This window comes from Capra hircus, chromosome 10 (genome assembly GCF_001704415.2).
Source record: "Capra hircus breed San Clemente chromosome 10, ASM170441v1, whole genome shotgun sequence".
Lineage (NCBI taxonomy): Eukaryota > Metazoa > Chordata > Mammalia > Artiodactyla > Bovidae > Capra > Capra hircus.
Window position 1 is genome coordinate 25,958,808 of NC_030817.1, and position 25,139 is coordinate 25,983,946.

General features: G+C 44.4%; 1 protein-coding gene across 1 annotated transcript in view; it reads right to left on the bottom strand.

Moving 5' to 3' along the window:
- The window catches only part of LOC102189488 (protein farnesyltransferase subunit beta), a 79,345-nt gene that overhangs the window by 21,850 nt on the left and 32,356 nt on the right, over window positions 1-25,139 (bottom strand). Inside the window, exons 2-7 of the mRNA XM_018054063.1 lie at window positions 23,704-23,768; window positions 18,222-18,294; window positions 15,735-15,826; window positions 6,745-6,891; window positions 6,576-6,659; window positions 1,170-1,256 (exon numbers count right to left, since the gene is read on the bottom strand). Coding sequence (XP_017909552.1) covers window positions 1,170-1,256; window positions 6,576-6,659; window positions 6,745-6,891; window positions 15,735-15,826; window positions 18,222-18,294; window positions 23,704-23,768 — 548 coding nt within the window. The remainder of the gene's footprint in view (window positions 1-1,169; window positions 1,257-6,575; window positions 6,660-6,744; window positions 6,892-15,734; window positions 15,827-18,221; window positions 18,295-23,703; window positions 23,769-25,139) is intronic.

A 25,139-nucleotide genomic window follows, 5' to 3' on the forward strand; every position in this document is an offset into this window, starting at 1 on the left:
GAAAAATAAAACAATACAGCTTGGATAGATAAACCTACTATACCTTTTTTTTTTTAATTATGAGATAATTGGAAGGATCCTGGAAAGTATAGCAAATAATATATAGAACATATGTGTATCTAACACCAACCTTTGATTTATGCACTTCAGGTTTCTTTTTTTAAAAATTTAAACAAATAAACAGTTACAGATACAACTGAGGTCTCCTGAGTACAAGTGTGCATGTGTGCATGCCAAGTCACTTCAGTCGTGTTCAATTCTGCGACCCTACAAACTGTAGCCCACCAGGCTCCTCTGTCCATGGGTTTTTCCAGGCCAGAACACCGGAGTGGGTTGCTGCACCCTCCTCTAGGGGATCTTCCCGACCCAGGGATTGAACCTGAGTCTCCAGCACTGGCAGGTGGGTTCCTTACCACTAGCGCCATCTAGGAAGCCCAAGGAGAAGTGCAGACTTTCTGTAATCTCATTTTGTTTGCTTTCCTCCCAGAAGTAACCACCATCCTAAATTTGGTGCTTATTCTTTCCAGCATGTTTTTATATTACTACATGTGATTCTGCCATAAAAAATACAGAATTGTTTTGCATGTTTTCAAATTTCCAGTCAATGTGCTAACCTGCATGTTTTAACACTTTTTTTACACTAGTTTAACACTATCAAACGCAATAGTGTTCTGAGATTCACCCATATTGATACATGTAGCTTTAGCTTATTCATTTTAATTGCTATATTATATTCTAATGTGACTACATCACAACTCATTTAACCATCTCGTGCCTATGAACGTTTACTCCATTTCTAGCTTTATTTACTATTATAAATGAGTCCTATGTTTGTCTCTCTCATGCATGTGTGTGAGTTTCTGGAGGAGTGGAATTTTGGGGTCATCAGCAAAGACATTTTTGAGATATTTCCAAATTTCTCTTCAAACTGGTTTAAATCCATTTAGACTCTAATACTGTTTACCCAGAGTTTTGATCCTTGCCAATCACATTAAAGAAAACTAGCAAAAAGAAAACTTTTAAAGTATTTTTGAAATGCAAAATCTTTCAACCATAAGATGTCTCTTGTAATTTTACATTCTCTTCTGGTTCTTCTGCACTTCCTTTATTTTTCAGAAGTCTTGACCGCCTGCTGTCTAAGAAATGGGACAAATCCCAGCATCTCTCACCTTGCGATCCATTCAGCAGTGCCCTCAAACAGGTCTGGGGTGATGATGTTGGTCAACGAAGCTACCGAGGCAGCACAGTACGCACTTCTGGAAGGACAGAAACAGAGGGGCAAGGGTCACACTCTCAGGAAGAGCTCAAACAAGGCTCACTGAACTTCTTGGGTGGATTGCTCTCTGCCTCATAAGCTGTAATCACCACCTGTCCTCACTCCTGGTCTCCCACCAGGAGCTCCGACATTCCATTTGGATCAAGTTCCTCACAGCGTGGTCTCAAAGAACATGACATTCTATTCTCCCTACCTCCACACAGTCAAATCTACACCACACGAAATAGCAGCCATATCAATCTATGTCAACAGTGAATTCAGCTCTTCTTTCAAAGACCTACAGTGGCTCCCAGAATTCCATGCTGTCATTCAGGTATTTCTGAGATGCTCCTTCATCCAGCTGTCAGTACTGTCCTTAGATCCAGGACTTGCCATGCTTATGGCATGGCTGCATTAAAGGTTAACCACATTTCTTTCAAACAGACAACTTCCAAAGCAGGCTGCCAGACCACATGGCTGCACAGACCAAGCAAGAGGGACCAGAATAGACGAGCTACTCAGATCCACTCCTTAGACTTCTAAAGTGAGAGAAGAGTTTTGATTTCAAGCACCCCTCTAGTACACACACACACACTTTAAATAGAAAAAAGAACACATCCCACTTGATTTGGAATAATTCTTGCCATTCCATCCTGCCAGCCCTAATTCTTCTCAGGACACATTTTATTTTAGCTTCTCCCTCTATGATAGAACACATCTACAAACTGTCTTTTCTTTTCCACTATGGGCTTCCCAGGTGGCGCTAGTGGTAAAGAACCTGCCTGGCAACGCAGAAGATGCAACAGACGCAGGTTCGATCCCTGGGGAGGGAAGATCTCCTGGAAATGGCAACCCAATCCAGCATTCTTGCCTGGAGAATCCCATGGATAGAGGAGCCTGGCAGGCTACAGTTCATGGGATCGCAAAGAGTCAGACACGACTGAAGCAACTTAGCACATGGTCTTTTCAAACATCCAACATCTCAGCTTCATTTTATGTTGAAGACAAACCTGTTTGTTCTATTTTCTTTCAAGATCCTTTATCTAAGGGCTCCTAAGGAATATAAAAGAGAGGAGAGAGAAGAGTCTAGCTTCCATATTGTTCAATATGGACATAATACTAAGTCAAGCACACTGAAGGATTCCAGTGAGCTGCAGGTTATTATTCTCCTCCCAGCATTTTAATCAGCCTGCTCACACTGGCCAAAGGCACAACAGAGGCTGAGTTAAACCAGCAGGCATCAGAAGCATGCAAGAATCCTTTCTGCCAAGTGTTATCATCTACCGTAAGCTAACTTCGAAAGTCTGACCTAACTCCTCTCAGGTCTTGAGTCTCACAAAGGGGTTCAAAAGTATTTGCTCTTGAATGTGAATATAACCTCTGAGGTAGGGAGGCAGTCAGCAGTGTGGCCTGTTTCATAAATGGAAGACCTGAGACCTGCTGCCAGATCTCACACTGAGACAATGAGTGAACAAAATACACTTTTCTTGAGCATCAGCTTCCTCTGTCTCTCTGTCCAGTCATCATTCTCTCAAATTTGTCAGCTGCCCTCTAGCCTCCTGCTGTCACCCAAATCCAAGTCATCTTTAATCTGGGTCAGTTTCCTGTCCAGTCTTCCTCCCTCCAGCCCTGAAACCAGAGGATTTTCACTAAAACACCATAATGCATTCACTTGTTCCTTGTAGTCGCTAAGTCGTGTCTTTGCGACCCCATGAGCTGTAGCCTGCCAGGCTCCTCTGTCTTGCATGGAATTCTCCAGGCAAGAATACTGGAGTGGATTGCCATTTCCTTCTCTGGGGGATCTTTCCGACACAGGGATCAGGCACAGGGATCGAACCCAGGTCTCCTGCATTGGCAGGAGTTTTCCTCACTGCTCAGCCACCTGGGAAGCCCAATGTATTCCCCATAGAACTTCTAACAAAACACAAATCAGATCATGTCACTCCCTACTTAAAACTTGTCAGTGGCTTCTACTACCTTTAAAATAAGCTCCAGACTTCTCAAGCAGAATGCAGTGCTCCTCGGGCTATTCTCAGCCTGGCCAGCCAGCTTCATTCTCTGCTTGCACCCCTCTGCACTTCAGCAACACTGACCCCCTCCTTCCCCAAACACACTCTACACTCTCTTGCCAAAACTTTTGCAAACGCTGGGTCCCTATCTCCCCACTACCCTCCCAGAATACGCCAGGTTATATAACCTAGATTAGGAGGTCAGGAATAAATAATTGCTCCTTTCTTAAGAACTGAGGGGAAAGATGGTGCTGGCTACAAGTTGGCTTGGATTAGCGGCAGTCCATGGGAGCTGTGAATGCCTGAGTAAGCTCATCTCAGAAATGAGGACTTGTGACAGGCCTGGAATATCAAGAGATCGGTTCTAACCCAGAAGACAGGCTAGCCTCCAGAGGTCCCTATCAACTGCTGCTTCTCTTCAGGTTAAATCCACCTGGCAGCACTCAGGAGTAACTGCTGATGCTCCCAGGCAAAGACAATTAAAGGAAAATCAAGTGAAAAGCGATGGAACTGGGGCACGAAAAACCATGCTGAGCAGGTGAAAGGGACGCAGCCTGCTAGGTTACATCCATCGTTCGCATCTTTAATCCTCTGTAAATGTAAAGCATGGTTCAAATGGCAGGATGTTACCAGAGGAAGCATATGGTTAAAGAGCTCTACAGGAACAAACCTATTTTATTGGAGGAGATTCCTAGCATTTGTCTGGCAGATATGAATAAGAACACAGAAGGAAACCGGCAGCGGAATGAATAAGTTAGAGAATAATCATATCTGAAAAAGGTAAGTGATGAAATGCCAAAGCGATCTTGCCAGTGTTTGTCTGCTTTCACCTATAATCTCAGGAAACCTTAAAAAGCTACATTTGGAGTATCTGCAGAACAGGATGAAAATGTAGTGACCAAGAGGGGAAAAGCATACTTTAAATTTTTTTCTAAAGATGTCAACACAATACTGCTTCTCCTCAATAGTTATATTGGCTTCACCGGCACTGTGATCAGTTGCTAAGTTGTGTCCGATTCTTTGAGACTGCACAGACTATAGCTCACCAGGCTCCTCTGTCCATGGAATTTTTCAGGCAAGAATACTGGAGTGAGTTTCCATTTCCTCCTCCAGAGGATCTTCCTGACCCAGGGATCGAACCCACGTCTCCCCCATCTCCTGCATTGGCAGGTGGATTCTTTACCACTGAGCCACCCGGGGAGCCCTCACTGGCATATACAGTGCTAAAAAACAAAACAAGAGGTGCCAAAAGGAGTCCCTTATGCTAAACTCCACATCACCAAACCAAGACTTCATTATGGTTTCCGCTTTCCCAGAAATGGGATCTTCAACCAGTCAGTCAGGAACCACCTGATCAGCATTAGTGAGATGCTCTGCCGGTCAACCCCTGCAGTCCCGTCAAGGAAAGTGGCCTTGCAACAGCCAACCCACTCTTTAAGCGCCTGATGTCACTTTCTTGTCCCTGCTCCCTTCTGCCTACAGAAGTCTCACTGTGCACAGCTCTCCTCGGGTTTCCTTCCTATCTGAGAGATGGGATGCTGCCCTATTCGAATCAATTTTTGCTCAAATAAGTTCATAAAATTTTTAACATGCCCCTGTTTACCTTTTAACAACAGATACTGGGGTATTGTGATATAGTAAAAAACATTATTTGGTCTTTTCAGCACAGAGATCATAAAACTAGTGGAATTTTTCCTGAGTAATGGGGTGAGAGTCTTGTAATTCATAACATGCCCCATTCAACCATATCTGAGTTTATGCTACTGAGGTGATTCCTGGAGGATGGGGGCTGGCTGCCAGAGGAACCAACCATGGGATCAGAGGGTTGGAACTTTCTGCCCCACTCCCCAGAAGACTGAGTTAGTCAACAATGGCCAATCAGTTAATCAATCATGCCTACATAATGGAACCTCCATTAAAACACTCTGGATGAAGAAGTTCAGGGAGCTTTTGGATTGGTGGCTGCACCCAAGTGCCTGTCAGGAGGGTGTCACACCCCAACATCATGGGAACAGAAGTTCTTAGACTCTGGACCTTTCCAGACCTCATCCTATATGTATACCCCTTCATGTGGCTGTTCATTTGTATCTTTATGATATCCTTTATAATAAATGGTATTAGAAAAATGTTTTCTGAGTTCTCTGAGCTGTCCTGGAAAATTACTGAACTGACAAGGGGGTCATGGGGACCCCCGATTTACAAATCAGGCAGAACTGGTTAACCAGGGAACCCACTATTTGTGACTGCTGTCTGAAGCGCAGACAGTCTTGCTGGACTGAGCCCGTAACCTTGTGCCAACTCTGAGTACTTAGTGTCATTAATGTGAGGGTAAACACCCCCACATTTCAGGTCAGAGGTGTTGTGGGCAGAGAAACAGTTTTCCAGGTACCCAGGTTTCCAGATACCTAGTCTTATTTTATGGTTTGAACAGACAGGTTCATGAAGGTCTCTGCAGATAAAGGTTACCTCCTTTTATCTGCAATGTATTCTGCGCTTCACAACCTTCATGTGTTTTCTTGCCCTATATTTTCAAACCAATAGTTAAGCCAGGGTATTTATCAACTCGTGTAGAGGACAACACATTTACAAATAGGCAATAAGATGGCTTTGCTATAGAAACCTCATAACAATTTATTTATCAGACTAAACAATAATAATTTGGTATATATCTCAATGATCCACTGCTTGTGAGAAATGACTAATTCAGTGAATTCCCTAGATGTTTTATAGGGAACCTCCTGCCAGGTGAGTAAACGACTTGCTAGGTACATCAGACAATTCTTGAAATTGAGCCAATTGATTCCAATCAGTTAATGCCACTGTTTTTCAGAGACTCCACTGGCCCCTAATGGTTTCTGCATTACCCAAAGCAGTTCTCACACAGGTGTTAAACATTCTCACGCTTTCATCAAATACATTCAGAAAATATTTACTTAGTCCCCACTGGGCCTTCTCCTCCCCTCCCATACCAAAAAGATGAAAGATTATATTACACTATACAGTTACATCTATGGTATAGCATCTCATGCCAAACGAATGTATTTTTCATTTTTAAAACAAAAGCATTTGATTTTGTTTCTGTGTTACTTGTATTTGGCATCTACATAAAAGAAGTCAAGTGACAATGAGCCCTGAGGACATCTGTCCCATATTTGCAGGGATGATGAACCATGTCACTGACACGTCTCTCTGTGTGACATTCGGTGAGACAAGGTGGCGATGTCCTGTGTCCTTCCCTGGGTTTGGCATCTCTGATGGCAGATAAGCCTGAGAATCTGCTGATACAGCAGCCTGAGAAAAACCCCACTCACCTCACGTCCACCTCACCTCCATCGTGCATGAGAAAAGAGCCATCGGGTTGCTTCAGCGAGTACAAATACTGGAGAAGCTTCTCTCTGAGAAGGAGGGAGGTGATAGTCAGCGCAGCGTCAGCAGATGGGAGCCCGGCTGGGTGTCCGGCCCTGCTGGCTTTGGCTGTACCTGTTAATGACGTCATAGGCCTCCTCGGTGCCAATGATGCACAGCGCGTTGACTGCTGCATACGTGGGTGCAAGGTGTGGGTACTGGCCAGGGCCCCCTCCAAAGCCGCCTTCTGGGCTCTGACACAGCTCCAGGAACTGACACACGCTAGGCACATGGCCAGAGGGAAAAACAAAGACAGCATTAATTCCAAAACACCGAATTCTACCAGAGTCCAGGCCTTTCCAAGGCTCCGCCCTGCCCAAAGAGAAGAAACACCCTCCCACCTAGTGAATATATATTGAATACATCTGTAAAGGATGTACTCTCTACATCCAAAGGATGAATTCTCTACCCTGCCTCGATCAGCTTTGTAGTTAAGCATTTGCCCGGTTGTGAAGCCAGGAACACAAGGCCGGGCAGAAACATATAGCCCTTCACAGAACTGGAGTGAGTCTCATGCTTCTCGACCCAGTCCTTCCCATACTTTTCTCTCAATCTGCCACCCCAGAGCTATGGAACCAGTCCCTTCTCCTTGCATTTGGGGTAGCTCCGAGGTTTGGATTTCGCCTAAATCGTGGTGATGCTCAATTACTTTTTCCCCCACTAACTATGCTGGTCTAGAGCCCTCACATAGGCCTATCAGAAATATTTAAAGAGGTGCCTTCTCACTCTCGTTGAAGCCTCAGCCCTGGTGGGCTACTGATATTTATTTGTATCACTGACAAGAAACAAGCTGCCAATGGAGTCTGTCTCCATGGTTAGGAGAATGAGAGGTGGGCTTCTGCACACGGAGCTCATGGTGGCAGACTTAAGCACTGCCAACTCCTATCACAAGAATGCATGCCAGGGACTTCCCTGGTGGTCCAGTGACTAAGACTCTATGCTTCCAATGCAGGGGGCCCAGGTTCAAACCCTGGTCAGGGAACTAGATCCTGCATGCCACAACTAAAGATCAAAGAGTATGTGCCACGACAAAGACCTGATGCAGCCAAATAAACAAGCAAATACTTTTCAAAAAAACAAAAGAAAACAAGAATGTATCCCCAGCTGTGGGCTTTTGAAGAATTTTTCAGAAACTCCAGTGCCTTCACTGAGGGAAACTGCTATATTGAGGGTTGGCCTCTAAGCCCTTCCTTCCAAGCATGTTGTCAGTTTGCCCAGAAGTTATCTTCTTGCTCTAGATGAAACCAAGAGAGCCCCTCTTTGTCAGAAGGTCCTCTGAAGTTCATCGGAAAGGAGACCCCAGGAGAATTCTCAAGCTGTTTCCCCAACATAGCAGGATCCCAGCTTCCTATTGGGACAAGGCCTCAGTTAAAAGCATGCATGCGTGCAAGCTCAGCTGCATCTCACTCTTTGTGACCCCATGGATTGTATGTAGCCCTCTAGGCTCCCCTGTCCATGGGATTTTCCAGATAAGAATACTGAGTGAGTTGCTATTTCCTTCTCCAGGGGATCTTCCAGATCTGGAGATCGAACCTGCATCTCCTACATTGGCAGGTGGATTCTTTACCACTGTGCCACCTGGGAAGCCCCTCATTTAAGAGAACCAGGGGCAAATCTGAGTCCTTCTAGTGCTCAGACAGCCTCCTTTTCCTGGGCTTTTCCATCTCATTCCTTCTTATCCATGCTGCCAAAGAGATCACACAGTCTTCTTGATCTCAAGTAAGACATGAGTTAATGGCTGCTCTCTCAGGTCATATTTGATTACTTTTGATTTCAGACCTGCTACATCACCTGGGCAGGGACAGCCATAGAAAATGCTGCTGATTTCCTAGTAAAGTCCTGAAACTGTCACAGGTTAAAAGCAATACACACTCACTTCATGTTCCACCCACAATTTTACTGTAGGAAGCACACAGATTGAAACTAAAGTTGATGATCAGAGACGGAAGACAATTCTGTGGCATGTTTTTAATAGCAGTTAATTTTTGCAAAGAAAATGAGCTTGTCACTAACGTTTCCCAAACCTTCATCAATTCTTATCCTATTTCCCAGAAACAAATGGCAAAGGAACTCCCGGTCTAACAAAAGTTGTCTGCACAAAAAGCTTTCTGTATCACAAAAACAAAATTTTTTGACTGATAGGAAACAGCACATGTTAAAAAAAGAAAAGGAAAAGGAAAAGTCATCTAGTTACCCATTCCCTTCCCCAGCTCCCATGACAAAATCACACCAAATGCAATACTCCTGACCCTGAGGCCTAAAGTCTGGAGTAGGCTGGGATCTGAATGTACCAGAGACATCATTAAATCACCCCTCCACGCCAACTGTCCCCAGCTGACAGGCTACATCTGAGTGACTCCGGGGCTGTGTTGGGGAACTGGGCTCGGCTCTTCTCAACTCAGAGGCACTTCCGAACTACAGAACATTTTGATCCATGGGCTTTCCAACTTGTACCTTAAGGAACTGGCAGACTGACCACGAAGCTACCAGCTGTTGTGGGCACAACTCCGAGCAACTCTGAAAAGCAAAATGTGAATGACACCCTAACTATCCAAAGGGGGAAAAAAACTTAGCTTAGAGACCAGAAATTCACCAACTTAATTTAAAAAATTGCAAGCAGGAAACACTGAGCCAACACCCAGAGGGGCACGCTTTGTGAAAAACAAGTATCATAGATCACTCGCTCACTCATAGGGATAAGCAATCCAGTAGATCAGTTTTCTTTCAAGTCAGCAAGGCATTTCGTTCTCACTTACACGACAATTTCCAACAAAGTGGGAAACTATCTCCTAGATCGGGGTTCTAAATAAACCCCAAATGCGTACATTGGAATCACTGGAGGGCTAATGAAGAATACAGAGACCCAGGCTTGCTGAAGCAGGAAAGAGCTGGGCCTCTGTATTTTTACCAAATTCCCAGGTGATGTGGATATATACAAAGTTTGAATACCACAAGTCTTTGCTGTGTAATTAGAATCACTTTGGGGATGTTTAAAAAAAAAATTCCAACGCCCAGGCCATACCTAGTACCAATTAAATCAGAATTGCTGATGGTAGGCCCAAGTGGCAATAGTTCTAAAAATTCCCCATGTGACTCCAGTGTACAGCCAGGTTTCAGTGCTTCTCTAACTTGAGCGTGTACAGAAGCCACCCAAGGATCTCATCAAACTACAGATCTATTTCAGCAGGACTACAAGGACCCAAGATTCTGCACGTCTAGCAAGTTCCCAAGTGATGGAGATGCTGCTGGTCTGGGGACCACATTTTGGGTAGCAATGTGATACATCTGCTCTGTCCAACAGGTAGCCACTAGTCACATGAGGCTATTCACATTTTAATTATATTAATTAAAATTGAGCTCCTCAGTCACACAAGCCGCACTGCAACTGCTCCATAGCTACATGGGACTAGTGGCTGCCACAAAACATACAACATTCCCATTGCTTTAGGAAGTTCTACTGAACACTACTGCTCTATCATCCAGCTATTAGAAAGTACATAAAACCTATAAGAGGATCAAGTTCAAAGCAAGAGTATCAACGATTTACTCAGACTTTTAGGGGATGATTAAGGACAGATCTAAAGCTGGTTGATTCTGGACATCACTGTCACCAGTGTGGATGAAGGGCTTAAAAGCAAATAATCAAAACAAGCAGGAAATCTGTAAGGAGAGGAAGCCCAGAATAATAGTAAATCAGAAGTCAACAAGAATAAAACAAATGAGGGAGTTCCCTGGTGGTCCAGTGGTTGGGAATCCTCCTGCCAATGCAAGGGACACGGGTTTGATCTCTGGTCCAGGAGGATCCCACATGCCATGCAGCAACTGAGCCTATTACCCGCACCTGTAGAGACCCACGTGCCCCAGAGCCCATGCTCCTCAAAGAGAAGTGACCACAATGAGAAGCCCGTGCACTGCAACGAACAGTAGCCTCTGCTCTCTGCAACTAGAGAAAGCCCGCGTGCAGCAGTGAAGACCAGTGCAGCCAAAAATTGCAGAGAATGAAACAAATGAAACAGATGTAAGTAGCAAGTAATGTACTCAGGGATGGCAGGAGTGGGGGACGAACAGAGTATATAAATATAAGGTAGGAAACAACAAGGAACACAGCAGAAAAAGGACCAGAGGTTAGGGTTCATGAGTTGTGAACAATAATGAAAATGCTTCTTAAAAGCATCATAAACACAGTATTGGTCAGAACTATAACTGGTTCAAGACTCCATTTTCCAACCCAAAGGAAGTTGAGAACAGAGTTGTAAAAATGTCTCAATATAGAAGTGATTCCAAGGCTTATTATTACAGAATACCAAAGTGAGGGAGCTACCCAGCAAAGTACCTCAAGTATACAAAGGATAGGGCTTCCTGGTGGCTCAGATGTTAAAGAAACCCCCGCAATGTGGGAGACCTGAGTTTAATCCCTGGGTCGAGAAGATCCCCTGGAGAAGGGAACAGCTACCCACTACAGTATTCTGGACTGGAGAATTTCATGGACAGAGCCTGGCAGACTACACAATCCGTGGGGTCCCAAAGAGGTGGACATGACTGAACGACTTAAAAAATAAAAACTACAAAGGATAATTACACAAATTTTCGGTAAAGAAATGAGAATTAAAGCTACTCTGTAGCAAGAAGAATTATATCTAAACTAAGATATAAGAAAAATTTAGTTTAGATTTAAGAAAAACTGAAGTTGGCTATTTTAGAGCAGAGTTTCACCACTGCGGCACTATTGATATTTTGGGCTGGACAATGCTTTGTTGTAGGGACTGTCCTGTGGAGAACATTTAGCACCATCCCTGACCTCTCCCTACTAGATGCCAGCAGCACCTGGCCAAAAATGCCCAGAAGACAAAAGAAGACATAAGCTATCTTCATTGAAAGATAAGGAAACAGACAGATTAAATTTAAAATTAGAAGCAGAGATATTTTAGGAGCTATTCAAGAGACAAGCTACTGATAAACTTTCTAAAGGGAAATGACAAAACACTGGCACATGAAAATTAAAATTTAATATTTGGGAAAACTTTACAAATGGAAAGGTCCTAAAACAATGTTTAAGTTAAAGATAATTTTCAGATCTTATAGAAGCTAAAAGACCTAACTTAACATTGCCACTGTTTCCCTGGGGTTTTCATTTTACTCCATGTGTTTCATTAAGTAGCTTTCCATAACGAAGCAAGGGATTCTCATTTAAAAAAAAATGCTTCCTTCAGTGCCAAAGTCATTAACAAAGCAAATGTACTTAGTGTGTTTCCAAAATATTAATTTATTTGAGGTAAACACATATATAAATTTATGGATACACTCTCTTAAGAAGGGCACACTTAATTCCTACAAATACATTATTATTGAATATATTATTCTTGAACTGAATATATCATTCCTGAAAGGTTTGACACCAGCAGTAAAAGCCTGGCCTTGCTGGCTCTGGTCAGCAGTCACAGGAGCTGACAAAAGTGGTCTGTCCACTAGAGGGACCTCAGCTTGTCATATTGTTCCCAGGACAAATGGAAGCACAAATGTGAACAAAACAGGAAAGAGAAAGAAACCCATGTGTGTGAATGTGTGTGCGTTGCACACTAGGTCGGGGAGCAGAGAGAGAGGACAGTAGAAGAATAAACTCCAGAGCTAAACACACCCTCTATGTCACCTTAACATTTGTATAAAGAAAAAAAAAATCTGACCACATTTTCCAAGCATTTCTTCTCCTTGTGCAAAACAAATAAAAAAGCAATCTCCAAAATTAGGTAGTCTTTAAAAAAAAATCCCCATATTTTAATAGAAATCATTAAGATTTCTCTATTTCTTACTAAAAAGAGTTTATACTATTATAAGTCAAGCTACTAGGCTCTGTTCATAACAAATATTATTAGCACCTAGAATTAACTGCCTGCTAGGCATAAGACAAAGTTCATTATTGGAAAGTCTAGGTAATTCTTTAAAAGTTTGTTAAATCAATGTTCAGAAGAACCACAGGTAAAGCTTTGAAGGTGGCTGTGAAACAGAAAATTTCAGTCATTAACTATCAAGCGGCTCTTGCAATCAGGACAAATCAGCTTCTAAATTTTAAAACATTCTTTTGATTACAAAACAATGGATTCATTGTAGAAATTTTAGAAAATGCAAATAAAATTAGAAAAGAAAAAAAATTACCTTTAACCCCATCATCCACACAAATAATTCCTATCGTGTTATCCTATACATGTTATCCTACACATCCTTCTGTTTATTTCTATGTGTAGAACCACCTTTAATTTTAATCTATAAAAAATGAATCTTTAACTACCTTTTCTCATTTAAATCATGGGTATCTCTATTAAACACACACATTTTTATATATAAATATAGTACAGAATAGGGAAAATTGCTCAGTTATGTCCAACTCTTTGCGACTGTACAGTCCATGGAATTCTCCAGGCCAGAATACTGGAGTGGGCAGCCGTTCCCTTCCCCAGGGGATCTTCTCAACTCAGGGATCGAACCCAGGTCTCCGGCATTGCAGGCGGACTCTTTACCGTCTGGGCCACCAGTGAAGCCCGTATATAAATACACACAATTATGTGTATATGCAAATTTTTAAGTGAGGTACAACTGACACGTAACATTAGGTTCAGGTGTACAATGTTATGATTTGATATTTGTATATACTATGAAGTGATCACCATAGGCCTACCAAACACCTGCTAACTTTTTAATTTTTAAGTGGCTGCATAATATTTCACTGTATGTATCACGACACAGAGACTTCACCTAAACTTTACACTTACGACATCCCCAACTATTGATATTTAGGTTGTCTTCAATTGTTCAGTGTGAAAAGCCCTTCAACGGGGTCCTCTCTTCCTAGATGATGTTGTCACAAAAGCTGCTCCAACATTTATTTCCTCAGAAAAGCTTTACCAATACAACACCATAATGCACTGAAGAATTGATGCTTTGAAACTCTGGTGTTGGAGAAGACTCTTGAGAGTCCCTTGGACTGCAAGGAGATCCAGCCAGTCAATCCTAAAGGAAATCAGTCCTGAATATTCATTGGAAGGACTGATGTTGAAGCTGAAGCTCCAGTACTTTGGCCACCTGATGCGAAGAGCTGACTCATTAGAAAAGACCCTTTCCCTGCTGGTAAGACTGAAGGCAGGAGGAGAAGGGGACGACAGAGGACGAGACGGTTAGATGGCATCACTGACTCAACGGACATGAGTTTGAGCAAGCTCCAGGAGATGGTGAAGGACAGGGAAGCCTGGCGTGCTGCAGGCCATGGGGTCACAAACAGTCAGACACGACTGAGAGACTGAACAACATACAACTCCAAGTACAGAACCTAGAAAAACCCAGAACTGATGCTGATCCAGGTTCTTCCACTTCAGGAAGCCCTTCACCATCTTCCCACTTCCGATCAGCTTACACCCACAGGGGGCCTCCTTCCTGCTCCAAACCTCTGTTTCTCTAGGGGGCGTCTGTACTTCACTCTCACCGACTCCTCCAGAGTCTTCTGTCTTCTCTCACATCCGATTTTCCCATTCCATCTATCTTGACCGTGTATGTGATGGGTGGGGGGAACTTCCCAAACAACCCCCAACCCCCAACTGGTATTTCAAAAACACACAGGCCTTTATTTTGACAATTAAATTCCTGTTACTGCAGAAACTGTGTCCAACTCTACATCCAGAGCTAGAAGCAACTAGGCTTGCAGCAGCTCTGTGATGTGGAAGACAATGCGTATTTTTCCTCTCCCTCTGAAAGCACTGTACACATCACAAGGGTTAATGGCCTAATTCTTTATTATCTTTTCTATCCACATTCATCACAAGACACCCTGCCCAGGAAGGCAAGAATGAGAGGTTATTGTTAAGACGGAATGAATGAGACAATGTGTGGTTCTGTTCGTCTGACCTGACAGCGTGACCCAGGCAGAGGGACTGTGGCCAGGGAGGAGCACAGGCTGGCCTCCACGCATCCCGGCACAACCGCCTCTGTGCACCGCGGGCAGACAAACCTGGCCCCAGGCCTCCCTCCAACTCTCTACCTTCGGAGCAGCAGGGGATGCTGTTGAGAGAAGGTGCTCTCTCTCAGTGAGAACTAGGGCATCAGAGCCAATTCCTGGTAGCCCCTTCCTATCTTGGGTACCCCTCAGACTAGAGTGATGATCAGTTTTTTCCCTTAAAATATAAACTGTGGGGCGTCCTCAGTTCAGAATCCCTGGTTCAGAATCCGCCTTACAATGCAGGGGACAATGCTTCGATCCCCAGTCTGGAAAGATCCCGCATGTCATGGAGTAACTAAGCCCATGGGCCACAACTCCTGAGTCTGTGCTCTAGAGCCCACAAGCCGCAACTACTGAGCCCACATATGCAACTACTGGAGCCTAAAGCCCGTTTACAGCAACGAAGACACCCAGTGCAGCCAAAAATAAATAAAATCTTTTTTTAAAAAAATAAATGAAGTGTGATGAATTTCTAAGGATGAGAAGCCACAATGAGGACACCCTCTGCAGAAGCGCTTTGGGAAGAATCTTATTCAATTAGTTGCTTAGATCTCTAATCATTAACGAGAAGTTTAGGAAAACGATGTCCTGACATCTGTACACCAAGCCAGTAACACATCCACTGCCATCAAGAGCCAGACCGTCTCCCAGGCATTGGCGAGGAGGGACTTCTGGACAGGTATTTATAGAAAGCAAAGGCATTTTTGTCCACAGGGTTGCCACGTGCTTCCCCACAGAAGCTATTCAAATGTATAGTGTACTTTCTGGAAAAATCAGGTTTTTCCGCCGTTGATGAAGACTTTTCTCAAAGACCAGAGCAAGAGCCCAGAGAAAAGGCCACAGAAGAAACAGAATCCTTCTCTTAGAAGTTCAAAGTCTTGCTCTACCCAAGGGCACACAATGGGCTTCTGAAGCGGAGGAGTTTCAGGAAGTTACTGGAGGTCAAGAGAAGGGCAATGGTTTTCTTTGCAGCACTCCTGTGTTTTTCATTCAAAAGAAATAGAACAGAAACTGAACAAAAAGAACCCTCAAATTCAACACCCAATTTCAGGGGACACCAGGAGCACCCCAAAGCCAGACTCACTCTGCGGCCACCATCTGGGGGATGGGCTCATCCAGGAGTTCCAGGCTATGCAGGATCCAGTAGCAGAGCCATGGGCGGCTGGCATCCAGACACTGTGAAAGGGGCAGGGCAGAAAACACACCCCTTATTCAGAATCGTTCCAAGACCCTGCTGACAAGGCGACATCTGTCTCCCTCCCAGCCGCCTGGCAAGAAGGAGAAGGGCCACCTCGGAGGGATGAAGGACACTTTGCCTGAAGGCCTTATCCCGGAGCTGAAGTGACCATATGTGAGCAAAAGACAACGGGACAAAGGCGTTTAACCTGAACCCAATGGGTCCTTCCCTGACAGGCACTGAAAGAAGCCAAGCAGAGGACTTTTCCCATGGCAGAAACTCAAGTGCTACTGTTTTCTCAGTGTAGACCCAAGGAGACCCACAATTACAGGGAAGGATTTCCTATTAACTCGTTTATTGATTTAACAAATATTTAATAAGTATCTCCTCATGCCCAGCACGAGGGGCACAAGAATGAAAAAAATTCAGTTCCTTCTCTTGAGGTGCTTGGGTTAGAATGTGTGCAGTTATCTGTAGAGGAGGGCGTTAGACAGACATGGAAGTACTAGTGTGTTTCTGGAATAAGGCAGAACAAAACAAGTGCATACACAGAGCTGGATAAATGCTGTAATGGGCACAAGGAAGAAACTGGCTAATTCTGCCTGAGCAGCTAGAAAATGTTTCCATAGGTGACCTGTGAATAGGTCCTGATCCTAATCCAAGCCATAAATATTCAAGCATTCAAGCCTAGGCAGGCAGGTAGTATTATCGCCCCAGTTTTACGAATCTAAAGTATATAAATGGTGTATAAATGAGATCCAGAGAGATGAACTTTTTCCAGATGACAAAGACAGTAAATGTAAGAAACAAGAACCCAGGTTTTTAGACTCTCGGTCCAGTGCTCTTTTCATTGGCCTAAGCTGCCCTCTTCATAAACTTGCTCACCACCTAGGGGCAGCTGGTGTGCTGACAGAAGCTGTTGCTATGGGTTTCAGTGCCAGCTCCTTCTCTCATTAGCTATGTGGTGGTGGTGGTTTAGTCACTAAGTCATGTCCAACTCTTTGTGACCCCCATGGACTGTGGCCTGCCAGGCTCCTCTGTCCACGGGATTCCCCAGGCAAGAACACTGGAGTGGGTTGCCATTTCCTTCTCCAAGGGATCTTCCTGACCCAGGCAACGAACCCACGTCTTCTGCTTGGCAGGTGGATTCTGTACCATTGAGCCCCTCACTAGCTATATGCCTTTGAGAAAATTAATTAATTAATCTTGCTAAGCCTATTTCCTAATCTAGAAAAAAATACTTACCTACCTCCTGGACTAGCTGTGAGGATTAAATGAGACAATGAATGACAAACGTTAGCACACTATTCCATGAACTGTTAGCTTTCATGGTATCAACTGTATCAGGACTGACTTGACCCGAACCATCAAGGACTGAATACTGAAAGTCCACAGGCCAGATGTAGCCCATGGATGTGTTCTGTTTGTTCCCTGTAGTGTTTTGTTTGTTTAATTAGAATTAGTTGTAACAGCTACAGGTTGAGAGATCCATAGAGAAATCTGAATTTCTGGCTTCATTTCAAAGAACAAGAAGAGATCTGGCAACCCTGGGTCTGCAATGCTGCTTGACAGCAGCTGGCAGGACAGAGCAAAAGCATGGTCCTCCGGTTTGCCTCGGTTCTGCTCCCCTGACCATCACCCACCACCGCAACCCAGCCCACATCCCTGGCTTATGCCACCTGCTTGAGTCTATAGGCCCAAACCCCTGCCGTAAATAATCAAATGTGGCCCAAAGAAAGAGCAAGTTAAAAGCAGAGCTGCTCTGTGGAAAGTGGGGCAGAAGACTGCAGCCTCTGGTTCACATGTACCCTCTGCCTGTCACTCAGCCCCTAGTCCCAACATCCTTCCCCTCCACTTCTGCTGCCCTCCCCTGAGCCCCTCTGTGGACCTCAAGGACTCTAAGGAATATTGACTTAAATTCCACTTCGTGTCTGAGCATTTTTACCGTGTTAAATTGCAGAGTAGTTTCTGGGACTTATACACTGATGCTTTGGCCAGTAGAGAAATTAGATCTGCTTACAGGGCAATGGGGTGAGGATAAACAGGTGAGGATATCTAGACTGCCTTTTAGCTAATAGTCAAAGAGCATCTAGAAGAATGCACATGAACCCCCCTCAGCCACGATGTGGGTGGAAGGAAGCCCCCCAGCCCCGAGCTGGGGGCTCCAGTAGCTCTGAGCAAGGAGAGACTAGAGGAGCTTTAGTTTCAGAAGTAGGTGTCCCAGCTCTGTGGGGCCAGGCACCTGTGCACCTGGATCCTACCAGAGCCACATGGACAGCGACTGAACCTGCAACAGGCCAAGCCCACACATGCCTTTTACATCCAAACAGAAAAAAGAAAAGAAAGATTAAGGCGGATAATCTGATAGAGAGAGCTCCTGGGCGAGGAGTTTACCTCGTAGGCATCTGTCAGCTGTCGGAGGCCTCTTTTCAGATAATGGAAGTGCTTCTCTCTCTGCAAAACAAGCCTGGAAAGACAAAGAGCTTTAGTAAAACTACTCTCACAGCCCCTGCTTCCCCCAGTACAGAACACACATGTGCACACGGGCACACCCGCACATTCACACCCACACACGCACTCTCACCTTCTGGTCACCCCCCCACAGTCAATGAGTAGAAAACAGCAACCTGTTCAGCTTCCCAGGACACCTACACCGGAGAAAAGAGGCCAGCCTATGAATGCCCCTCAAGTGTCTGCAAATCATGCTGACCAATGTTTGGGGGGATCCTCTCCCTTGTGGCTGGTAGACTTGGGCGAGAAACGCCACCATAAGCACACTTAGCCAGGCAGCAAGAAACCACCCAGGAAGTTCCTCTGGGGTCCAGCTGAGAACAGATACGTTCTGGCTCTCCATCCTGAGCCTCGCTGTGTCCCTGACTTAGTTCACCTCTATCGTTCCAGTCATTTCTTCTGGGGTCACTTCTCTGAGGTCTGAGGTTTGTACTCTGCCTGCCCCTCACTCACACGTCTGTTACTGTGCTATGCTGTGCTAAGTCACTTCAATTGTGTCCGACTTTGTGACCCTACGGGCAATAGTCCGCCAGGCTCCTCTGTCCACGGGATTCTCCAAGCATGAATACTGGAGTGGGTTGCCATGCCCTCCTCCAGGTGATCTTCCCAACCCAGGGATCAAACTCACGTCTCATGTCTCCTGCCTTGGCGGGCAGGTTCTTTACCATTAGCACCACCTGGGAAGCCCTCGGGCTATCATTCCCTCCCCCCATTCCACTTCCACGTGCTGCCCCACAGTCCTGGCTGGAGGATCACGTCTGTACGCTGCAGCCAGTCGCTCTCCTTGGCCCTGCTGTCAGCAGCACTGGCTCTAAGATGGACTGTATCTGCTGTGACCACCTGCGCAGGCAGGCGAAGGGCAGGGGGCGGCTGTTTTTTGCTGGGTCTTACAGAAGGGGGTCTGTCTGTGTGGTTACAGAAGGAAAGAAAAAAGCAAAGAATCTGAGACATTCACTGTGCTTGCTGATTCCAGAAAAGAAACGAAAGAAGAAGCATTCTCTTCCCTAGGTATTCAATTCAACAATTGTTTATTGAACTCCCACGGTACTGTGCACAGAATAAGTAGTCTTTACTTCAAAAAGGCTTCCAGTTCAGTACTGGAAATGAGATAAGGACATAAGTGGTTACAAGATGATGAAAAAAAAAAAAAGGGTAGGTTTCATAAAGAAAAAACATATAAAATGTTCCTGAGGCTCTCAAGTGGTTGGGGGAGGCATCTCATTCAGAAAGAAATGATCAGGGGAGGCTGCGTGAACAGGTGGAACTTGAGGTGGCAGCCCTGGAAGAGGGAGAATGTTTTTACAGGTAGAGGAGAAGAGGAGGTGAAGTGATGGTGGGAAGACAGCTCAGCCAGAAGGAAGAGAAACAAGAGGAACCAAACCAGGGCCATCCGAGAGAACTTGCAGTGATGATGAAGAGCCTTTGTCTGTACTGTCTAATAGGAAGCAACAAGCCACGTGGGGGTACTGAGCATTTGCAACGTGGCTATTGTAACTGAGCAACTAAATTGTAAACTTTGTTAATTTACGTCTAAATGGGTGCAAGTGGCTAACAGCTTCACTACATCCTACACATGAATATAAAGCATGCAGGGGAAGTGACAAGTTGGGGACTTGGCCGGACTGTTAGGAATGAAAGAGGAATGGTCAAGAAGGGACCTGGGATGCCAGCTAAGAAATTTAACACTCAAAGGGAACCTGCAGTAACATGGGGAGACTTGGAGGACATTATGCTAAGTGAAGTGAGTCAGACAAAAAGATGAATACTGCACAATCTCACTTGTATGTGACACTCTAGGGCTTCCACCAAAAAAAAAAAAAAAAAAAAGCCCTGAGCTCATGGATACAGAAGACAGACTGGTAGCTGCCTAAGGTGAGAGGTGGAAGGGGATGGCAGTGAAATGGGTGACGGGGGTCAAAAGGTACAAAGTTCTAGTTATAAAATGAGTAAGTCATGAAGAAGTAATGTGCAGCATGGTGACCTTAGTTAATAATACTGTTTTGCTTCATGTGGCAGCCTGAATGGGAGGGGAGTCTGGGGGAGAATGGATACATGCGTATGTACAGCTGAGTTGCTCTGCTGTGTACCTGAAACTATCACTACATTGTTAATCAGCTATACTCCAATATAAGATAAAGGGTTTTTAAATTTAAATAATAATACTGCATTGCATATTTGAAAGTAGCTACCAGAGAAGACGTTGAAACTTCTCATCATAAGAAAAAGAATTTGTGAGTACATATAGTGCTGAATGGGCTTCCCTGGTGGCTCAGATGGTAGAGAATCTGCCTGCAGTGCAGGAGACCTGGGTTCAATCCCTAGGTCAGGAAAATCAAGAAGGAGATGGCTAGCCACGCCAGTATTCTTGCCTGGAGAATTTCATGGACAGAGGAGCCTGGTGGGCTACAGTCCATTGGGTCACCAAGAGTTGGACACAACTGAGTGACTTTCAGTTTCACATGGTGCTGAATGTTAACTGGACTTACTGTGGTGACCATACTGCAGTATATACAAATACTGAATCATTACATTGCACACCTGCAATGAATATAATGTTAGGTCAGTTATACCTCAATAAAAAAAACTGGCACAAGAAACCTCTGAGGATTTTGAGCTGAGAAAAAAATAGCTACAATCATGGCTTTAGAAAAATTATCCGACCCCACTAGGTACTCGGTATGTATTTACAAACTGGACTGATGAAAACACTTAGGTGGGAAGATAGATGAAGCAGGAAGACGGGGTAAGACACTGTTAAGAATCAGCCAGGGGGTGGTGGGGTGGGCGCTAGGCTCAAGAGGGAGGGGACATATGTATGCCTATGTCTGACTCACACTGGTTTGTTACTAAAGCTAATATATAATACATGGAAGAAGGTAAATCCGTAAACATGTGAAACAATGAGAATGACTAACCAGAGGGAAGGAAAAATTAACTTTTATGGGAAAGCAAGATGCTGATAAACAAAACTGTTCAAAGCATGGTCCAAAGCCTTCTTGGAATGGACCACCTCACTCCAGAGAAGATGCATGTTTCACAGTCTGAGAGCAAGGAAAACCATTTCTGGGATGAGGAAAAAATGGCAGGATGTAACAACATTCAGCTTCAGCCTTGAATTTCAGCCAAATCTTCCACTTGGCAGTGGCTCTGAAAGGCTGAATAGATGGATGCCTCCTCAGAATCATCCCTGACATCCCTGGACCAGGGCATGGCCAGTGGTCTCAGGAGTATGTGTGTGTTTCTATCACATCCAATCACCATCATGACCTCAGAGACACAAACAAGCTGTGTCACCTAGATTAATCGCTAACATCTGAATATTCACTGTAGCTAACAAGGAAGGTTAGTTCCTGCAATATAATATCAAAATTTTTAAATTTGACTGATGAAATGTTAAATATTATAATTGTGACAGTAATTTAAAATGCTGATTAAGTTTTCATATCTCTTCTTATGTCCCAGAAATTCATTCTATGGTGAAGATGTTCAGCCCCAGCCTTATATTGATAAGCTGATTTACATTCTGTTATTCACCCACAATGTGTAAAGTCTCTATATTAATTAGCATGCTATGACATAAGATGCTATTTAGCATCCTTTAAAACACTCATTTTCATAGGCAACAATGATAAAATGGGAAATGTCAGATTCCTGAAATAAACCCAGAGCCCTAATGTATTCTATTTCCACGAAGGAGGAACACTTTTTGTTTTCTACCCACATCTGACCTAAAGACCTATGAATCAAGGGACTTCCCTCCTTTACTGTCCTCTACTACCACTCCCCAAACACAGCTTCTCAGATTATAACCTCCCAATCTCCCTCCCATCTCAGTAAGGATAAAAGGAAAGCCCAAGGCCTCTCCTCTTATGGTGGGTGACAAGGGAATGTCAAATGATCAAAGGTCCTCTGGGAACACAGAAGACATATGTCCACAGTGGACAGAGACTCAGAGAACAACAGGTGAGTCATCCCAGGGCAACTCTAACCACAAACCCCTCCTGAAGCCACCATGCCCCACAGCATTACCAAGTCCCACCACCTCCGGGAAAACAGCCTGTACTGGCCAGAGGGCTCCTTCTCCCTGAGCTGTTTACATAAACAGTGCCATTTGCTAAGCTCCAGCTGCCACTCATGACAAGAGCCATAATTCATTTTCTGAGGTCGGAGCTTTGGGTTAATGCAGAGATTTAGGTTAGCAGTTCGGAAAAAGACTTCTCTGCTTAGCTGATGCTTTCCTTCCCCAGGGAAGGAAGATGAAGAGAATTTTTCCACCTTGCTTTCCCTTTTTCTGACTCTCTTTCTGTCTTGGCGAATCAGAGTTTTCTAGCTAAACTTCTTTTTTAGGGAAATAGGGACAAAAAACAAAGACACAAAGTTAACTGAGGCTAGAACTATTTATAATGCTCCAGTAAGTAAAAGTACCCAGAGACTGACTTGCCAGGAGTCAGTGCATGAGGAGGTGTCAGGAAGTTGGGAGACATGAACAAGATCGGGCCAGATTTTAGACCCATAAGCTTCCCACCCAGAGAGAACCAGCCAGTGGCCCAACTACTCTATGTTCAGAGATTGTCTAGGAAAAGTACTGTAACATCAATATAAAAAGATGAGCAAACACAACTTGAACTACTGATGAGGAAAGATCGCACAGGGTGATTTCAGAGAAGCAATCTGTGATTACAAGAGAAACGCCCTTATGAAATTCTAGTGTAATACATTACAAAACTGGGGGGGGGGGGGAGAGAAAATGAAGGTTCAAATTGATAAGTTTCTGTTTATAATCCCCCTTTTGGAATTTCTGCCTCAAAAGAGCCTAGAAGGCTTCAACTTGCTAAGCACTAAGGAAAACAAAAGGCATTGTCTTTCTCACTTAAAGTGTGGCCCCGAGAATCTGCTGCACAGCCACCAAGGGCCAGGCTAGGAGAGGCTCAAACACCCCACATTTCCCCAGTCAAGTCATAATATACACTAAAGGAATCCATCCTTTGCCATCCCCCTGACTCTACATCTGTTTCAAAGTGTTACGTGAAAGAGAAAACTTGAGAGTTCTGAACACCAGTGCAGCGGGTCAGAACTAAGCTACAGGATCACAAACTTCTTCTCTCTCTCCATCTTCAGAGCTCAGAGTTCAGGCCCTGAGGAGGATCCCCATGTAACACCTGATGGCTCAGCTCAAGCGCACAACTCCTCCAGTCAGTATTTTAATAGTGGCAGGAGCTGGCGTCAGGAGCATCTTCAGGGAGCCACAAGGAGAGGAAACACCAACCTCATAGCTACAACACCCCGAGGTTGGACAAGCTCAAGGAGGAGAGAAGAAAGGCTCCCATGGGAGATGGTATTTCCCAGATCCACTCAGACAGCTTACCTTGGTACAAGGTGGTTGAACTTGTAAGAACTGAAGACCTCTTGGATCTTTTCTTCTACTTTTGCCTGATAAGGATGTAGCAGATGGGAGAGAGAAAACAAAAGCAGGTAAGACTTTCATCAACTTTTTGTTCCTCTTGCCACAAATGCCTACTGGCTAGAGTTCCTTGGTGTGGCTTTGAGCCTAACAGCATGATATGACTGCGTGCAGGAGCTCTGCAGGATGACAGGTGTGGGACAAGGACAGAAAGAATGATCTGAACCACGTTAACATCACAACCCTCTTCTCCAGTAAACTAATCCATAATATCCAAACTAATGGCAGTTCTGTGGTTTGGCATCCCGACACCAGCTACTCGGAGATAAAGACAGATCCCCTTTGCTTGAAAGATCTGTTTTCGCCTGCTCTATGAAGTTGTCTAGGTGTTCGTTAACTGGTCATTCTCAAATACTCAATTTCTGCCAAGGGTCCTCCTTCTTACTGTCAGATTTAATAATTTAAATACAGATTGAACAGTATTAAAATTCCTGAAGGGAATTACAAGAATATTGATCGTGGAGACACCAAAGAAACAGCACATCTGGTCATTAGACCTGTGTCACACAGCAACTCCACGGTCCCATAAAACGGAGAATCTCAGAAAGTCAAGTCACAAAGGAAATGAGGTGACCACACTCTCCTCTGAAGACCACAGCATGATGTAAGGAAAGAGCACAGTAGTGCCGGAGGGGACTGACCAGCAGGACACAGGGTTTCACCTTCCCAGCCATCCTTGCTTTGTGAGGCCAGCCCTTGCTGAGATTACAAGATACGGAATAATGTCCTCTCGCGGCTGTTGTTCAGTTTCTAAGTCATGTCCGACTCTTTGCGACCCCAAGGACTGCAGCATGCCAGGTTTTCCTGTCCTTCACCATCTCCCACAGTTTGCTCAAATTCATGTCCACTGAGTCAGTGATGCTATCTAACCATCTTGGGAAATATAAAAAATGCATTATTTAATATTTCTGAAACACCCACTGAAGTTAGAGCTTCTAGCTCCTTTGACAAGTGTGCAAGAATCAAGATGAGGGGAGCAGCGATGTGTATCAGCTAAAACGGCAGCCAATCTAAAATTCATTTATATTCGGTTTCAGGATATGCTTTGGTATTTGCCTTTGAACATGAGTTTGAGGGATTGTCTGGCTAAGAATTTACAATACTTCAAAAAACAGACTGAAGTCACTGCGAGATTGTCTCACGAGGAGTAAGAAAGTTGTCCCAGACTCCTCAGGATTCTTTCTCCCTGCCAGACACTGATATGGGACTAATGCAAAGCAGCAGACTCGGCGGAACACAGACTGTATGGCCAGTCACGCCTTCCCGGGTATATGCCGAACACGATTCAAAAAAAAGAAAGAAACATATGTCAGGAAGATCATTACATACAAAGATTTGTG